The 18,899-nt window shown below is 41.1% G+C and overlaps 2 protein-coding genes across 2 annotated transcripts in view; both read right to left on the bottom strand.

Moving 5' to 3' along the window:
- pde11a (phosphodiesterase 11a) overlaps positions 1–8,714 on the bottom strand; it is a 31,444-nt gene extending 22,730 nt beyond the window's left edge. The window contains exons 1-2 of the mRNA XM_071902728.2: positions 7,908–8,714; positions 6,959–7,117 (exon numbers count right to left, since the gene is read on the bottom strand). Of these exons, the coding sequence (XP_071758829.1) occupies positions 6,959–7,117; positions 7,908–8,699 (951 nt within the window). The 5' untranslated portion in view covers positions 8,700–8,714. The remainder of the gene's footprint in view (positions 1–6,958; positions 7,118–7,907) is intronic.
- Positions 8,715–10,757: 2,043 nt separating this feature from the next.
- Positions 10,758–12,647, bottom strand: LOC139914403 (cytochrome c-b). Its single transcript, XM_071902724.2, has 3 exons — positions 12,543–12,647; positions 11,594–11,770; positions 10,758–11,493 (listed from the first exon to the last, which is right to left on the bottom strand). The coding sequence occupies exons 2-3, from the start codon at positions 11,763–11,765 to the stop codon at positions 11,348–11,350; spliced, it is 318 nt and encodes a 105-aa protein (XP_071758825.1). The 5' UTR covers positions 11,766–11,770; positions 12,543–12,647; the 3' UTR covers positions 10,758–11,347.
- Positions 12,648–18,899: the final 6,252 nt, after the last annotated feature.

The raw sequence follows: 18,899 nt of genomic DNA on the forward strand, positions 1-18,899 counted from the left end.
TGGCCGCTCATTGACTGTGATGGTGCAGAAGCATGGCGTCACTGAGTGGCCTACTTTCCCCCAATAACACTTTAACAGCATTGAATGGACCCAGTTCCACGCAGGCCGCTGCTCATCGGATAAAACAAGCTTTCAAATGCCACCATATGATATACAAGTTGGTTCTATTCTCAATTAAAATTTGTACAAATGTAGTCCCTGAAATATGATACAGAATTGTTTTGTGTTATAATCCAAAACACAGTTGACTGGCTCTAATTTATGGGTACTATGAAACCAGAGTTAATAAACACAGTATCATAGCAAGAGGGCAGCATTCTAGCTATTGTGATTACACATGAATAATTAAATTGTTGTGTGCTTCACAAGTACATGGAAAAACGCCAGGAGCAAAGAGAGGTCACAACACCTTTGAACAGTGGCTGTTGCATCAGTGCAGTAATGTCAAGATAGATCAAGTCTTTATACACACTTATTGCTCCTCAGACGAATCTCCCTGAAGTGCTTTGGCCATAAACAATTCTGGGAACTTAATTCCGCTAGATAAATGAAAACAGTTAAATTGTAGTGACTCTTTGGAGGTTTTCTTGTATTTTGCGGATAAGAGTTCACACTAAAACCAAGAAGAAATATGTCTTTGCTTGCAAAGGATAAGCTGGAATCGGTTATAAGGGGACAAAGGCATAATAATAAAGACTTTATGAATTCTATCACATATATTAATGCTATGTTTCATGTGACGATTACTTGCAAACAGATAAGTCTCCAAATTCAATATAATCTAAAGGGGTACAGATGTGACGAGCGCAGTTTTTGAGATGCCAGTGTAACACTGCAGTGTAACAATGCAACTCAAAGCAGCATGCAGTAGTGAGAAAAATATTTGATCATCCAGTGAATCAGAATACAGATAAAAAATTAATGTAATATAGCAAACTATAACAAAAAATTATGTTTATCTTTTATTATTATTATTATTATTTTATTAAGTGACAAATAACTCATCAAGACTACAGTGCATTACAGTGTGGTACTCATGCTGAAAAAGTAATAGAGCCCCTCTAGAGAATGTTTTGAGCAGACTTTGCTGGTTCGATGACTGAATCTGAGTACAAGTCGGTCCATTAACATCAACTTACTGCCACCATGCTTCACACTGATAACGGATTGTTCATCCATGCTAATTTGTTGGCTGAGAAAATTAGCCTACCCAATTAGCATTAATAATTAAGAATTAACTAATTAATGAATGGCCCTTTATCAACATACAACACAGTGTCACTATACTTAATGTGACAGTTACGGGCTTCTCTGCTTGTTAAAGATCTGGACTTTGAGTCAATCATTGAGTCAACCGTGTATTCCACTTTTGGGAAGCAAAATGTGGTTTAATATAAGATTTAACCAATGAGGGATCACTTACATATCAGCTGTCATTTTGATTACTTTGTATCATAGTGTCTTGAAGGGTAGGGCTTAATGGAAAGTAATCTGTTCACCACAGCTTTCACATTCCACTGTAACTACAGGTTCATTTAGTTCCAGTGTTTACAAACAATAGAAATGTGAAAGTTTAAAAATCCATTTAAAACTTGTGCTTGGCTATTATATACTGTCTCTCCTGGCATCAAGAGCTCAAATGATGAATTTGAGAGTGAAATAATGACTTTAATCCACAGAAATAAAGACAGGTTAAGTCAGCAGTGGGGTATCTTTCCAGAGTTAGAGCTATAGTCAAAGTACAGATTGCAGCTGTCAATCATGAAATGAGCACAAAAGTGCAAAGCCCATTTGTGGCAATGGCATATAGACCTAATTAATTAACAAATTATTTGAATATATGAGGTGAGAATGTAATCTCACTTTTCTGGCTCCCTATCTGATGAGCTGCTCTTCTGTGGAGAATAAAGCAAAGTTAAGCTACTTGGCTTGGAAAACTTGCAGGTAAGAAGAGCAGATTCATAATTTCATTTCTTCATTTTATTCATTAGATATTGCTCAATAAAGAACAGACTTCATTTGTAGAAAATAATTTTTACAACACTGTGACAAACAAAGTTTGATAGAGCCCAAACATTTTTAAATAAGAATCGTGAGGTTTCTAATACTGGACAACTGTAAAGTATTATAATTTCAGTTATATGCATGTGACCGCTGACCTCTGCCCACACTCTGCACTTTAATAGCACAAATATGCAAATGGACAACTGTTAATGTGGTAAATCTGTCCTGCCTTGTCTCTTTTTGTTATGTGATGTGTGTTTTCTACGTCTTGTTTTTAATGTTTGTTTGTACCTTCTAGTTGCATCCTTTAAATTACCCCATGTGGGATAAATAATGTTGCATTGAATTGAAATGACACATGAAGATCAAATATCTATTTATTCAAACTTGGTGGAAAAAAATCCCCTACAAACAAGCAGGGTTTTCACATTTTTTTCCTTGCCACTGCACTCTTCTCACTGTCAAGGCATTTGGAAAGTCAATGCGTCTTCCTGAAATAGGACAGAGCGCTCTTCAGACTAGTGGCTAGCCTTGAAGGCCACAGCAAACTGTGAATCACTAAAATCCCAACCGCTCATAATGATCATCACTTCAAGCCCAAATTGGCACTAATTACTCTGATTTTCTTCAAGGAGCTGCTCCCTAGGCAGTGAGCCACAGTTCATCATTTCAAAATCAGTTCAACATGAATGCAGCCAATCAAAAGAACAAAGCACCATTTCTTACTCTGTGTCACTGATGGCTGTACGATGAGGAGGGCGACTGGCACCTTTGGGCCCCCTGATATCTGCCAGATACCTAAACCGGGCTATGTGAGGCTCACGTGAATCTAGCTGTCGTGTCTCGCTGTCATTTCATTAGGCCACCTTTCAGGCTCCAATGCCGGCAATATCCTTGAAAGACTTGTGACACGGCTCGACGAGACAGACAGCCTCAATCATTTCAATAGGTTTAATTTAGATTTCATTCACATTCAGAGACAAAGACAGCGGCGGCGAAGCCTTGTTTGTGACAGGAAGGTGATAGAATGTACGAGGAACTCCTACAACACATTACAGCCTTCAGCGGTGGCCTGTATTGTATGTCAGCTGTTATAGAAGTAATGTGAAACATTGACAACCAGTTGAAACTTGTGTAACAATCCTTTACCTTTATCCACAAACACACACAGTTCTTGCTTGTTGTTTGAACGGAAACAATCTTGTCCAATCTTCTCCGTTAGCCAAGTGAAAGTGTTTCAACTTAGAGGTTAAATTGCTTCTAATCAACACATAGACTTAGGTATGTTACACTGGACAGTTGGGCTCAGCTTTGTACCCAGGTTACACAAACTATGGCACTTAAACAAACGACTTGCAGTAGAGTTACAAGGATCTTATCCAGCCAGCTAGTTGGGAAGGATCCATCACAGTAGGCCAAATGTAGGTGTTTAAACTTCGGTTAATTTACATGCGTTGCACGCGTTAAGTGTCAAGAATCAATGTTCGGAGTCTAGCTCTGTGGTGGTCAGCTGCATGGGTCTGAATCACTGTCTTTTTATGCCTTACTCAATCCACATCCTCACTTATCCAGCATAGCCTTCAATCCACAGTAACTCCCCCCTTCATCATCTCACCATCCCTTCCCGTCCAGCTCTGTTTGAGAGACCTTGGAGCTAGGTCAGCCTTTATTCTTTTTGGTCCTATGTCATCCACTCTGTCGTTGCCCCACAGCTCTCTCATATCCACACTGCACATGCATACTTACACCGACACACACAGACACACGCATGCACAGTCACAGTACATGGAGACATACCCGCATGCACATTTTGGCCTCATATTGTTCATTTTTCTCTTGTTTAAGTGGATTGTTGTAACATTTTGTTGTTATATAAAGCACTTTGTGAGGAAGCCGTTATGGCGGTTATAAATTTGATTTTGATCTGATATCCTGCAGGAATGTATTAAAAACCTGGCACCAAGCAGAAATTGTGTTCTCTCTTCTTTCTCTGTGTATTTACATTGGGAAATTGTGTGAAAGTGGTTATTATAGTATTGCTTCAAGTCAATTTGACAGGGAGTTTGGCAGTCAGGGGGAGCACAGCAATGAGAGATTGGTGCGAGTGCTATTTGTCAATCTACTCACACAGGTGTTAAACTGTATTGGCAGAGAGCACCTACATGAAGGAACTCGTGTCTTATTGAGGGAAAATTCACTGTAAATCAAAATACATAATACATAACATGCAAAATGATAAAAATCCATACACAATGACAGAAAATCAAGATCGAAATAATAACGCAAGATGTAGAGATTGCATCATGAGGTCAGTTTATCAGCTTAAATGAATTCAATCGCCATATTCTTCCACAGAAGATAATGAGACAATGCAATTATACATGGGTTGAACCATTATCTGAGCTCCCCAAAGGACTCCAATCCTGCAGGGTATCAACACAACACAATTAAGGCAGTGTGGCATTTAAAACCAGCCATATAATGTGTTTAACTATCCTATACGGTGTCAGTATGTAGAGAGCAGCATTTGTTTTAATATCAGCAGATTGAAATCTCCAGCTAATGGCATCCGCTGTTGCAGTATCATCTAATGCTTTGAAAAGTGTGATACATTTTCTTATTACAAGGTCTTCCCATAAAAGCATAGCTGCAGCCTCTGTGCAGGGAGCTGACTGTGTTCTCTGATGCTAACATTGCATTTCATTACTAATTCAGCTGTAGCCATCCCAAGCATTAGTGTGATGGTAATGCAATGTGAAACGTACTAAAAACGTGGGAAAGAAAAAAAAGAATTCATAATCTCCATCTATTATAAACAGTGGATAGGACTCTAGATCTAATCTGAAGTTTGTACAGTTCCAACAGAGAAAAACATACTATAAATAAAAAACTACAGTCGTTTGCTACAGTGAAAACTAGCTCTAACATAAAAGCGCAACTAGCTTTGTGCTTTTATGTTATTTCTTTTCTACCCTACCAGGGCTCAAACCTGCAGTGACAGAACAAGACAGCATGAACTTTAATATCAGCCTGGCATCGCCAATGGGCTACACCAGCGCTCCTCATGCCACTCTGACAATGGCGAGGAGCCAAATAAACAGTCATTCAGAAACAGATGCTAGATGTGAGACCCCCGCCCACTGCTTTGACACATTATATTCATTCAAAGAGACATTTGTGTCTTTGTCTTGGTTGCAAATGTCAACTGTGCTCATCTGTTTACAGGCTGAGCTGATTCACGAAGCAATAACATACTGAACCGGTAGGCGTGTCGACCAAGAGCGTGCAACAAGCCGACTGGTCCAAATACCTGGACTCTGTGCTCCAAAGAATTTGAATATTGCTTGATATTTCTGCTCAAACACAATATCTCAGGACAAATATCTGTCAATGATATGAACTTCATTCTGTTTCTGTGACCAAAAGCCCTATATTGCTGGTGTTAATGCCTTGGCAACCATCATAAATCCTAGAAATGGTGAAATCTAAATGATGATCTAAATAGTGAAACTATGAAAATGTTGAGACGCAGAACTTTTTCTAAACATGTATGTCAACACACCAGTAAACTGGGTGCTAAACAATCAGAGATTCTGAAGTGGTTTTAAAAAAAAATGGAGACTGTCTCTGAAGTGTCTACAGATGGTGTTACTCTTTACACGTTTTGACCTCTAAGGACAACACATGATCCCAGGAAAGTGTGTTTGACCATTCAACCCCGCAGCACCTGTTCACTGTTCAGCTGAGTCATGTCTTTGCCCTGCTGAGATGGCACGCCACTTGCATATTTTCAAAGGAAGACAATCATTACAGTGACAAAAATAAACCTGAATTAGAATTAGAAATTTGATTTTATGAAGGACTGCTCAGCAAACCTTGTTTTAAGTTTGTGGTTTGTGGTAAACACATTTTCCAAACTCTTATTTGCTCGCACCAAAATCAGCTACAGCAATGAAAATCAAAGTTTTTCTATAACAGCTGCTTGCAGGTCAAAACAGTAATCTTATGATATAAAGTTAAGGGTGCAAACTATGAGGAAAACCAGTTACTTTAGTTCAGAGACATCCATCTTATGTTTATTATCACTGCTATGGCAAACTCAAGAGTATTACAACATGGACAGCAATGAAAAATGGCATCACTCCAGCCCTGCAATGCTTGTATAATCCTAACCCCACAAAAAGTGTTTGCCTACAAAACAATTGAGTAATGTCCTTGAAATGCCGCACATGAATCATGAAGTCTATGAGCATTTACTTGACTTTAGGCCTGTTCTTTCCTTTGCACTACACTTTACTGTGCCACAGCAATTCAAATTGTGATCAAACTGTGAGGCAATATGGTGATTCCTTTTTTTTGTGTGTGATAACATTAACACAAAGGGAAATGAGAAACTCTGCCTCCTTACCTTGCTTCACTGTCTAACACTTAAGCTTGTAAGCATTATAAAGGTGTGAATTCATTCATCTTTTCATTCATTCATTCATTCAAATCATTAAAGGCAAGAAACGGGGACAGTTTAATTAAGAGGATATGAAATTGATGAGCTAAATTACCTTAAAAATGACATTTTTTTAAATTCATTCAATACACAATTATTCATTTTTATACACAAATGAGGAATAGTCAATGGTCTGAAGTGAGAGTGCCTAAAAAATAAGTTTTTTTCTCTGTTTTGTGCTTCATAAAGTCGATTGCTTCAGGAGTATTAAAGCACCGTGGGTATTTTCAGTAAAGAGGGAGGCACACCTTCATACCTTTAAATACATATGAGGCAAGGACTACGAGGATAACTAAGCAGTTGTGAGATGAAACAATGTAATATAGAAGTGAAACAAAGAAAGACAAAATTATCCATGATCTATTCTACGCATGTCAAGTTGCCAGCAGCAGCATACGTATTACAGCAGCTTGCAATCCTCCCCCCATTATTCACATGTAATATTGAAATTACCTTTTCGTCATCCTCAGTGAAGAGAGCTCCACCTGGACTTTTGTTGATGGCCTGAGCAACTCCAATGATCTCTCCATCACTGTTGCGAATGGGCATGCACAGGAGGGACTTGGTCTTGTAGCCTGTCAGCTTGTCAATTTCGTCACTGAAGCGTCGATCCTGCAATCCACGGGCATAATGTAACATAAAGACACGATGTGAGCAGTTGTTTCGAAAATGAACCCAGTCTTTCCCCTCTAATTTTCAGATGACAATGCAGTAAATATTGACACCCTCAAGTCACGCAATCACAGCTGTTCAAATGGAGAAGTGTGAGGCAAAGGCTATGAAAGACAACAACATTATCGCAGGTTTGCTTTATAAAATGATGTCCTGAACCCTGAGAAGTGCAACACATGTCTGACATGGAGGAGTGATGTCACTGCGTTTGGTTTACTCTTGATTTCTACTGTATGTGTTAACCAAGAAGGTGTCTACTTAGCAACAGGCAATGGGACCAGACTTCATTTTTCTTTACCTGTGTCTTAGGTATTTAGTGGAATCTGGTGTCACTTTGATTCACAGCGAGCATCATGAAACAGTTTTCAGGGTTTAATGTAACACAGTATTGTGTCCAATGCTTAATATCAGGCCTCCTACTGTGGAATTGTAAAAACTATGAAAAGGGAATGGGAATTCTCATGCATTTGCTTGTTGTAACTACAGTCAGTAATGTTTATTTTCTGTATGACATGACACAACCAGTAGACCTACAGCATCTGCTGGACTGGTCCTGTCGATTTTTCCATGCCATCAGCTCTGTGGTACACCGCTTGATTGATGATCAATTAACTGTTTGACTGATTGAATGACAGACTGAACAATCTCTCTCTCTCTCTCTCCCCCCCTCTCTCTCTCTTACACACGCACACACACACACACGCACGCGCGCACCAAGAGGAGCACGCACCTGGTAGGCGTCAGGGATGTTTACTGTCTCTCCGTGTTCAGCCACATATCCAATGATCCCCTTTCCCCACGGCACCTGAACTTCGTCCGAATTACTCAACGAGGGCAACACCGTGATGCCCGCGTGCACGTCAAAGAATTTGGAAACCAGCGTCTTCTTGTTGGCCGTGCCCTCCACCAAAAACAGGGAGCAGCGGTCCGCGTCGACCATAATACAAACAAACACCAGGATTTTGTAACTGAGACTAGTTATATCCAAGTCGTTCGAGATGTCTTTTACCAGTTCCAGGAAAAACTCTCTCTCGTTGTGCTCCTTCAGGTAGTATTTGAAGTCGACCGCGGTGGACGGGTACTGGGGGATGTTGACTCTGGACTCCAGCAGGGCGCTCAGGATGTGGGCAGTGGTCGGGGGCAGAGAGCTGGCTTTCCTCAGCAGCGCTCTCCTCCTCATGCTCGTCAGCGGCTCCTGAGCCCTGGAGTTGACGTGCTCGTCGTATGTCCTGTTGGCGTTGATGGCCTTTGACCTGGCGAAAGTTTTGCGCAGCTCCTTCTGCGAGGCTCGCCGCTGCAGCCCGTCGCCTTTGCTCGCCCAGCTGTCCTTGCACGCGCCGCTCTTCTCGGGCTCCGCGGGACTTGCAGCGGCGGCCGCCGGACTTTTGACCGCCTGGTGGTTCTTGAGCCATTTCTCCACCATGCTATGCTTCCCCTTTCGGTTCAGGTAGTCCTCGAATAACTCGGGGTGCGTGTCCAGAAAACTTTCCACGTCAGAGAAGACCATATTTGACACTGCCATTATCTGTTCTTCAGGCGGTCCTCAGTGAACCGAGTCCATGAAGTCGCGCGGGGAAATGGCATCTATGATGTTTTACCGAGGGTCAAAAAAAAGTAGAGAATCCTTTGAATACCACAACTTCCAAGATGCATTACGCTCGAAACTCCCCTGGAGCTCTGGCTACATCTCCAGTTTGCACTCAGTGGGGAGAAGGATGGAGACTCCCTTTGCGCACCGGCGTATTCCTCCACAACATTTCCACGCTGTTGGCTTACTGTAACCAAATCAAAGCACATCTAAGCGAAGCAATGTGGATGCAAATACGGGCTCACGTATCACAGGCAGTGGAAATTATGCAGAGAGCCACTACCGAGCATCACCGTCGTGTGGGTCTTCTTGTGTGCAAATGACGCTGGCTGTGGTTGGCTCGGTCCCGCTGACGCTCGCCTCGTCACACAGGAGCTCAGGCTGTTTCCAGCAGTCAGCCCATTTGAACCGTTTGCACTCCCTGGGAAGACACTCCAAATATACATAATAATAATCATCATAATAACGATGAGGATGATGAGGATGATGATGATGATGATGATGATAACAACAATAACATCAGCAGCATCAACTAATAGGGCTATTGCTTATTGAGAGCAGAGATGTAGATGAGGGTAAATCCACCTAAACTCAATAAATTAGCCTACTTTTTTATTTAGACTTTACCCAACTTTCACCTTTATAAATTCATAGCATGCATCATACAGTAAGATGTAAGCTATATAATTATTCTTGGGCTAATTATATGTTCTTATAGAATCATATATGTTTGTTTCTTATAATGGTGGATGTTTAGCCTATGATGAACACTGACTGAAGGTAGTTTACCCACCTTTTCTTTAGCTCTACCGCTACATCACTAACTGCATCACATCATATGATGTGTGACTCTTATTTGACTTTTTTGCAATAATGAATAGCTACTCTAGATATATAATGGTTGAATGGGTGAATTAACATGGTGTAAATTATACTTTACTTGCGTCAATTTGGCACACATAGCGGCCTCGTTTGAATTCACTGACAAGGCCTTGGTGATGGTACTGTTGGTGCCTTTATGATAGCGCAGCCTGACAAGTGCAATCAAAGTGAAAGACTGTCGCCTGTAGGAAAATGAATTTCATAGCATATAGAAATACTGCAACTCAACAATGTCCTACACTTAACCTCAAAACTTTGGCAAACGGAGAAACTGCAGTGGTTGGCATATAGCATTTACTCATGTTGTAACATCGACAGTTATTATTGGCAAAAGGAAGATGTCAGAAAATCAAATTCCTTGATGCAACAATAAGCAGTACCACACTGCTTAGAAAACGTGAGTGCAGTTGTCGACTTTGAACGCTAGAGGGAGGTAAACTCCACAACTTCCAATGAATAAAAGTATTCTTAGTCATCTATATAGGCCTATAGGACTAAGACAAGTCAAAACCATGCTGCTTCAGACTCTCTTTTCTATGGGTTACATGCAATGAACCAACAAAAAATACTCAAGGTTTCATTATAGGCCAATAAGTGCTATTAGTTAATATGCAGACTTTTTTGTCTTTTGTTCATTTAGGGTCACAACACTTTTGGATCTGACCTACATCCTGTAAAAATATGCAACATGTGTGGACTATGTATCAGCTTCCAAACCCACATCCAACTTAGCTATGTACAAAATTCCAGTCTCTTCATTCAAAGGAAAAAACTACTCTCTTCAGTAAACTAACAAAAAATACACCATACATCAGACCAATGCAAGGTAACACATATTTTGATGTTGAGGTATTGGGCTCATGAATTTAAAGAGACAACATGACATGACATGACATATGGACTTAATGTCACTTTGAACTATTATTGTGGTAAACAAATTATACACATCCTAGCAAATATTAAGATGTTACACAGTCTATTACTCTAGACTTTGCTTCACTAATTTCCCATATTAGACCTAATTGTCAATTCAAGTACATAATTATAGCCAGAGCTGAAAACTGACCACATATTCGCCTCTGGGTAAGCAATCAAACTAATGCAAGAGGACGTGTTTAGTGTAATTACTTTTATTCAACTGTCAAATCTAACAAACACATTATTAAAGACAGGTGAGGTATCAGTCATGAGTAACACATTACCCAAATCTGGAGCAGACAGAACCTTCAAGGCATATTCTTGAAACAGACACGGACTGAATGATTAAGACATGTTGATTATCAACCAAGTAACCATTTTGGAAAAAAATAATGGATGACACAAATATTACACACAGCTTTCACTCACTACATTCTGAATACACAGTATATGGTTCAATAATTTATTATATTAAAAAGGAACCTGTTAAAACCAGGGGATATCATTTACTCCACCAGAATGGAGGGACATAGTAAAAACTGAGGTACAGCTGTGACAAATATGGCAACTTATGATGCTAACACCACTCAGTGTCTGCAGTTCTGCCTGGTATTGGGATAGCTGCACTATCTCAATGTTGCACCAGATGTAAGGCCTTAAAAGAAAGAACTAAATTGATGAAGAGTCCTAGATTCTTGAAAAAAAAAAAAAAAAATTCTCCTTCAGCGAATGGTTTATCAAGAAGACACAAAAATGGCAAAGACACGTAGATGACGAGCTCTTTATGAAGTTGCAGACTTCAGATACGCTACAAGATCGGCTCGCTCGTTCTTCTTCTTGATGCCGGCAAAGATCATCTTTGTTCCTGGAATGTATTTCTTGGGGTTCTCCAAGTAAATCAGGAGGGTGTCCTCTTCCCAGGTAATGCCTGGAACGGAAGCGAGGAAGAGAGTTGATGCAATGATGATGCAAACCAAACAGCGTGATTTCTAGGGCTATCACAAGACTATCCATACACATGTATTTACCTTTGCTTTTGTTGGCGTCTGTGTAGGAGTAGCCCTCTGCCTGGCCCGTCTTGCGTCCGAACAGACCCCACAGGTTCGGCCCAACCTTATGCTTCCCACCATTCTCCACTGTATGGCACTGGGCGCACTTCTGGACAAATGCTTTCTTTCCTTTGGCAATGTCTCCAGGCATGGTTTCTTCTCAAAGAAAAAAAATACAGAGGGTAAGTGGAATTTTATTCAGGCACAGCTCACATTATTTTTTGTAACAACTCATTTGCATTGGGTCATTTCCATACCACAGAACAGTAGGTATAATGGTTTTACATGTTGTGTGCCTGGCAATGCAACAAGGAAGACAATACGTTCAACTTTCACATGGCTGACATCAGACAACTCATGTTACGGGTATGTCGTTTTTTTCCACATACAACTGGTTAAATGGGGGCTGCTCTTATTTTCAAATTTTCGTAAAATGGTTATTCCCTCATTTGGCCACAAGGGGGAGTTCGCTTCTACGTTGCGCAACAGATATGGCCCGGCCGGCTTTTTCATGGCACGGTTACAACTGACTTTTAATTTAACTTCTAATATTTGAGTTTATTTTACAAATTCCTTTAGACTACACGGGCCTTGTGTTGTGAACATTTCCAACAAAAAGGCGGTAATAGCTTGGATAACGTCAAATGAAGTAACGTTCGATAGTAAAATTTGGCAAGGAATCTAAAGAATGTAACGGTGTAACCTAGGTTATAAGAGTATGCCCGATAGGTAGAAAGGCGACTAATTCAACAACAATAAAAACATTTAATTAGAATTTAGACATTCTTTCACATGATATGACCCACTGAGACGAGACCACGTTGCACCGGCAAAGCTAAATTAAAGTCGTAGCGGCAGTTACAACGACCAGAGCAACTTGCAAAACGCTTCCCATTTAGGTTTAAACCCTTCATAAACACCTCCTTACCTTCTTTCAGTGTATATTTCGCCGATTTATTGAGAATGAATCCCTCGGTTTTTACGTCCTCCTGCCGGTTCGCTCACCAGTGATTCACGAGAGCACTTCCTTCCTGCCTTTGATAGAAAAGTTACTCCAGTTAAACGTCACTACCAGACGGCTCCGCCCACTCACATGACTGTTTCGGGTTTCATCACGTACGTTACGTGAGACGGTTGTGTAAACCAGAGTAATGTTACATAGTCGACCGGGACAATGTGATTGCTTCCAACGGGTGTCAAAATGATCAACAATAAACAGTCGACAACACATTACGCTGACCCCCTCCCATAGAAACGGACTGGAGTTCCAACCCGGAAGTGAGAGGAAAGAAAGAAGCCTACTTTCCATCCCCTCTCACCCAGGCTTAAATCACTTATTGAGTTTCAGTGAAACGTACATTGACATATCTTTCTTTTTCTGTTGTCAGGCAACCGTATGACCATAAAAAGTAACATGATTCAAGATTGATTAGCCCTGTGAGTGCAACCAGTACAGATCACTGTTTCCAAAACCAGCCTGGGAAAATAATATATGCCTACGTCACAGCATGCTACCATCTTTTGCTGGCCGTAGACTGCTGTCAGCATTTTAATGGTTTAAGACAGGTGGATTTTCATGGCCAAGCCTTTGTTTCTCAAAGATAACAGCAAAGTATGTGGCAGAGAACAAGACAAAGATGTCATGCATATTGCTGGAATACATGAAGGGTTATGACAGAGAAGGAAGAGAGAGAAAAGGTGACCTTGGCATTCATGGGATGTCTTCTTCTGGTGTCTGCCTATATGGCCCCGTCCTTCCCTCACATCTCCATCTATCTCTGTCCTTTACCTGGAATTCATACAAGTCACCTGGAGTTGTACAAACTACGGACAGAGACCATCAGAGGACGATGTCAAGGGGATGAATGGGGATGGATGGATGGCATCCACTTGGGCAGGTTGCATGCTGTAGATTACGGTTAATTTGCTGGGGGACATGATGCTGCCTTCAAATGGGGTCGTGTTTACGAGAAGAGTCCATATGAACACCCCCCTCCTGTGGTATTCACGACTTCGAAAGTGGACATTTTCTGAAAGCTCAGAGTTCACGAGTCGTGTACACGACTTCCCATGTCGTAACCACGAGCTCACGAGCTCCATTTGAAGGCAGCATTGTACTGCCAGTGGGAAGCATGCATTTGAGTGAAGAACCAGCTCACAGTCACAATTCATGAATACTAACAGGGAATTCAGATCACTATCTGGCACTTTTATATTTCATTTCCAGGATCCTTAGTGATGCAATTTTAGGCCAACAGAGAGAAGATAGACTACTGCCCCCAACACTCTCAGATTATCTAAAGCTGTTGGTATCCATACCTGCATTTTGCAGACACACGCCTTTTTAGTTTCTGTTTTATTACTTTTTTCTAAATTCTAATGAAGGCAAATTATATATTTAGTCATTGGCTGATCAGTTAACAGTGGGATGCTTGTTTAATTATATAGGCCATTATGCATAATCTTTTCCTCAATTGCTGACAGAGGAAGACAGGCACTACAGGGGTTTACAGAATATTAAATATATTGGAGATCAGTGGAGTGGTTGGATCCTTGTTTGAGATTATGGAAAACTGTCAGCTTTCACTCCATTTTACCACCTATATAGGCTATATCTACTACACAAAGTTCATGTGTAGGCTAATTCAAAAATAGAGACAATGCAATTTTAATGTAAGCATAGTTCTTAAGATGGCTAAGAACCTACAATCTTCCATAATATGAGCGGCCCAGTTCCAGTCTAACAATCATTTTGTAAGAGAGATGGTGCCATTTTTTAAAAGAATTAATATCTAGCTTTAGAATGAAAGTCTTGTATTACATCAAGGGCTATTAGGACAACGACCAGCTGTAGAACAGGGGAAAGCTTAAATTAGAGTAGGTCAGGGGTCAGTAAAAATGGGACCAGCCCGCTAGTCTTGAAATTTGATACCCAGTAGTCTTTTGAGACAGACACAGACAGATGAGAAGACTTTCATGCCACTTATAGGTGCGTGATAGGGCACACCCAAATGCTAAATTGGCCTCCTTTACGTTAAGATCCTTCAAAACCTTGAGGTTTCTTCAGATTGTTAATCCTACAAGGTGTTGGAGGTTTTCTGAGGTGATCTTGGTCCACGCTGAGGTTTTTGGCTTTTTGTGGCCTTTTAACTTGCCATTCCTTAATCTCTATCATCAACAAGCTGCTTTTGCCCTCAGGCTATACTCTGTAAACCCTAGACAGTAGACACCATTACTGTGTGTCAAAATCCCAGGAGAGCACTGGTTTCTGAGATGCTGGAAGAAGCATATAACCCCACCCCACCACGCTCAAAGTCATTCAGGTCACTCACTTTGCCCTTTCTAACATTCACTGAAACAGAAACTGAATGCCTGCTTTATATAGCAAACAAATGGCCACATGACTCATTGTCTGCAGTAGTGATCCATTTTTGTGAACTGGGTGTAACTTGTAAATCAGCAACTGTGTGTACACAGTAAATACCGGTGTGACAACCCACTACAGCAGAGGAGTCTGGAAATTTGTCCTGATGTTTGGTGTATATCTTATCATAGAGTGAATCACTATGAGGGCTGAGGGCGATACAAACTCCAGTCACTACAAACAGCAGTTCTGGTTGCCTTAATGCATTCTTCCTTGATGACAGCGCCTCATTAGCAAGGCAGCAGGATAATGGTTTTAGCCACAGACCTACACCAAGGTCTTCTCGATAACCTGATATGGTCCCAACTGAGCTTTTATGGGAGATCCTCAAACAGCAAATGGCGTTTTCCACTGCCATCATATAGGCTACCCCAGCTATTTAGTTAAATCATAAAGTTTTAGTCAACTAGCACTGATTGTACCTTAAGATGATCTATTTGGAAATTGAAAAATAGTCATGATAGTCTTTTAAAACAGAATTATGTCAAATCGATTACTTGTTCTGATATATTTACTCACAAACTGAGACCTTACAGCTGCTAGTGGTATGCTACATCTGGATGTCTAAAATAATGATGACACTCATTGAGGTACTACTCTCAGCAATTCTCTCCAAATGCTCTCCTTAGGTGTGGTGTAGGCTGTGGTTCAGCACAACCAGCCACTAGATGGCAGTCATATTTTTTGTTGTTAATGCGGTAAGAGGCAAGTGTCCTGTGACCCCCAGGGGTCCTTGAAGGGCTTCCAGGGGGTCCTCAGAAAAATGAGGGATGATTTAATTTCACTGTAATTTAATTAACTACAAATCATCCCAATTAGAGGATGCTTAAGAGTGACTATTGTAATCATAGGTTTCACTCTCACCCCTATTTGTACAGCATAGGCAGTTCTACAATTCAATACTGTATCAAAACAATTTTAAAAAATCTTCCCATTTGGGTCCCTGAGACACATTCTTATCAAATGGGCGTCCATAGCCCTAATCTGTGTCTATTTGGGGCTCTGTGACATCGGACCATTTGTGAACCCCTGGTACAGCCTATTTATACTGAAGAAAAATATAAACGCAACACTTTTGTTTTTGCTCCCATTTTTCATGAGTTGAAATAAAAGATCTAAGACTTTTTCTATGCACACAAAAGGCTTATTTCTCTCAAATTTTGTTCACAAATTTGTTTAAATCCGTGTTAGTGAGCACTTCTCCTTTGCCAAAATAATCCATCCACCTGACAGGTGTGGCATATCAAGATGCTGATTAAACAGCATGATTATTGCACAGGTGTGCCTTGGGCTGGTCACAGTAAAAGGCCACTCTAAAATGTGCAGTTTTTAATCACACAACACAATGCCACAGATGTCGCAAGTTTTGAGGGAGCATGCAATTGGCATGCTGACTGCAGGAATGTCACCAGAGCTCATGTTGCAGCATGATAATGCACGGCCCCATGTTGCAAGGATCTGTACACAATTCCTGGAAGCTGAAAACATCCCAGTTCTTGCATGGCCTGCATACTCACCAGACATGTCACCCGTTGAGCATGTTTGGGACGCTCTGGATCGGCGTGTACGACAGCGTGTTCTGATTCCTGCCAATATCCAGCAACTTCGCACAGCCATTGAAGAGGAGTGGACCAACACTCCACAGGCCACAATCAACAACCTGATCAACTCTATGCGAAGGAGACGTGTCGCACTGCATGAGGCAAATGGTGGTCACACCAGATACTGACTGGTTTTCAAAAAATGCATATCTGTAGCCCTAGTCATGTGAGATCCATAGTTCAGTGCCTAATAAATGTATTTTTTCAAGATAAAACTGCACATTTTAGAGTGGCCTTTTATTGTGACCAGCCCAAGGCACACCTGTGCAATAATCATGCTGTTTAATCAGCATCTTGATATGCCACACCTGTCAGGTGGATGGATTATCTTGGCAAAGGAGAAGTGCTCACTAACACGGATTTAAACAAATTTGTGAACAAAATTTGAGAAATTTTAGAAAAAGTCTTAGATCTTTTATTTCAACTCATGAAAAATGGGAGCAAAACAAAAAGTGTTGCATTTATATTTTTGTTATTTTGTAGGCTTTTCACAACAACTTCACCCTTGTTTAGTAATTCTGATAAAGCAATTACTCAGCAATTACTTAGAAAATATTTTCTATCTGACAGAGAAATATCCCCTTCTTTTCTTAATTTTTAGACAAATACATATACATTTCTAATTTATGTGTAAAATAAACACAAGGGTGACAATGATGCATAGTTTGGCTTATTGGAGGCCAGTGGTTCCCAAACTGGGCCCCAGGGACCCACAGGGGTCCTTGAGGGGGTTTCAGGGGTCCCCAGCAAAAATAAGGGATGGATTATTTTTACTATCATTTCACTCCATAGATGTTAGCACAGTGAAGGAATGTATGGGGGTCACTGTTTTGCTTCTAGGTTTTACTCTCCCTACGATTGTTGTCACCCCGTCCACTGCATAGGGAGTTACATGATTGCATACCAAGTTATCTTTAACAACAAATATCTCCTCAGATCACGCTCTTTCGGACGAAATCTGGTCAGGTTCTCTGTCGGCTAATGCGGAATTCTTGGGGGTTCTTGAGGTGAAAAGGTCCGGGAAACCCTAGTGCTGGTCTGGTCCCAATTGGCTACTCCGAGTCCGAGGGTTTTTAAAGTCTATTGCCGTGTTTTGTGAGTAACCAGGGTCCGCCGTGTTTGATCCAGTCCGGTGATTTCTTCCCGCTCAAAGCCAATCTTGCTGCAGGGAGGAGCGAGCGGAGTGCAGCTGAGCTGAGCATCACAGCCCGCATTCAAGGAAACGGGCAAACACAGCACTTTTTTTTAAGACTTTCCATAATGTTCTAGTCTTCGTGTTGTACATATCTCAAAAATGATATTCGACGTGGACTTCCTGAAAGCCGTCTGTCTGTGAATAGCTGGGAATCTCTGCCCGGCCAAGGGAGACCCCCTCTATTATTTCCTGCGCCAAGAATTGTAAAGACATGGTCATTACTCCGCATCTCTGGTAAGGCAATAAGCTTTTTCTTTTTTTTTCTTTTTCAAGGCAACCTCAAACGCCGGTTTTGCTGATATGGGGGAAAACAAACGTGCCATTTGGATGGTATATTGAATGTAGGTACAGGTAATGCTTTGAGGCTCCTTTCAGCTGCTCGAATACAGATCCCAGCATCTCATCCTTTTGTATTTGCATCCTCACTGAATCACCGAGGACCAGTCAGACATGACCAGCTAGCTCCGGCTAAATTAGCTAGCTGTTGCTAGTCTGCCAGAGGGATGAAATGACCCTCCGACCATCTAGCATGACAGGAGGATCCAAGAGCACGGGGGATATTAAGTAATCCAGCCTGCCAGCCAGCTAAAACACGGCTGCAGTAACGTTAGTGGAGCAGCAAGCTAAACTAGCCAGCCGGTCAGCTCCCTCATTGACTTCGATGACAGACACGTAATGCGTCACTGACATTTTCACCTTTTTAATTGATAAGCTTGACGCGCATCTGCTCCTGCCACATTTGATAATTGTCTCAATATAATTATTCTCGATGAACATGTTTGCTGCTCATAATCCTCTGTATCCCACTCATCATGCTGTCAGTGGTGTCGAGATGCCAACTAATTGAAAGTTAGCCAACTATCCCTTAAAGGAATCTGCCACAATATTACTCTGCCTCTTTTTCAACTGAAGGTCAATCAGTGACTTTGCAGTTGTTTAAAATAGCCCTGAATCCCATAAATTAAAGAACAGGAGAGGGGACTGGGAAGCTGGATGCATTTCCAGTATGTCACTGGGCACGCTTTCTTGCATAAACGTTTGCTTTGATCAACAGTCGTGATTGAT

Source organism: Centroberyx gerrardi, chromosome 10, assembly GCF_048128805.1.
Source record: "Centroberyx gerrardi isolate f3 chromosome 10, fCenGer3.hap1.cur.20231027, whole genome shotgun sequence".
Lineage (NCBI taxonomy): Eukaryota > Metazoa > Chordata > Actinopteri > Beryciformes > Berycidae > Centroberyx > Centroberyx gerrardi.

Excerpts from the sequence above, each read along its gene's own strand:
- LOC139914403 (XM_071902724.2), bottom strand. The coding sequence starts at position 11,765 with ATGCCTGGAGACATTGCCAAAGGAAAGAAAGCATTTGTCCAGAAGTGC. Across the intron at positions 11,494-11,593 it reads AGACGCCAACAAAAGCAAAG|GCATTACCTGGGAAGAGGAC; the intron begins GTAAATACATGT and ends CTTCCGTTCCAG.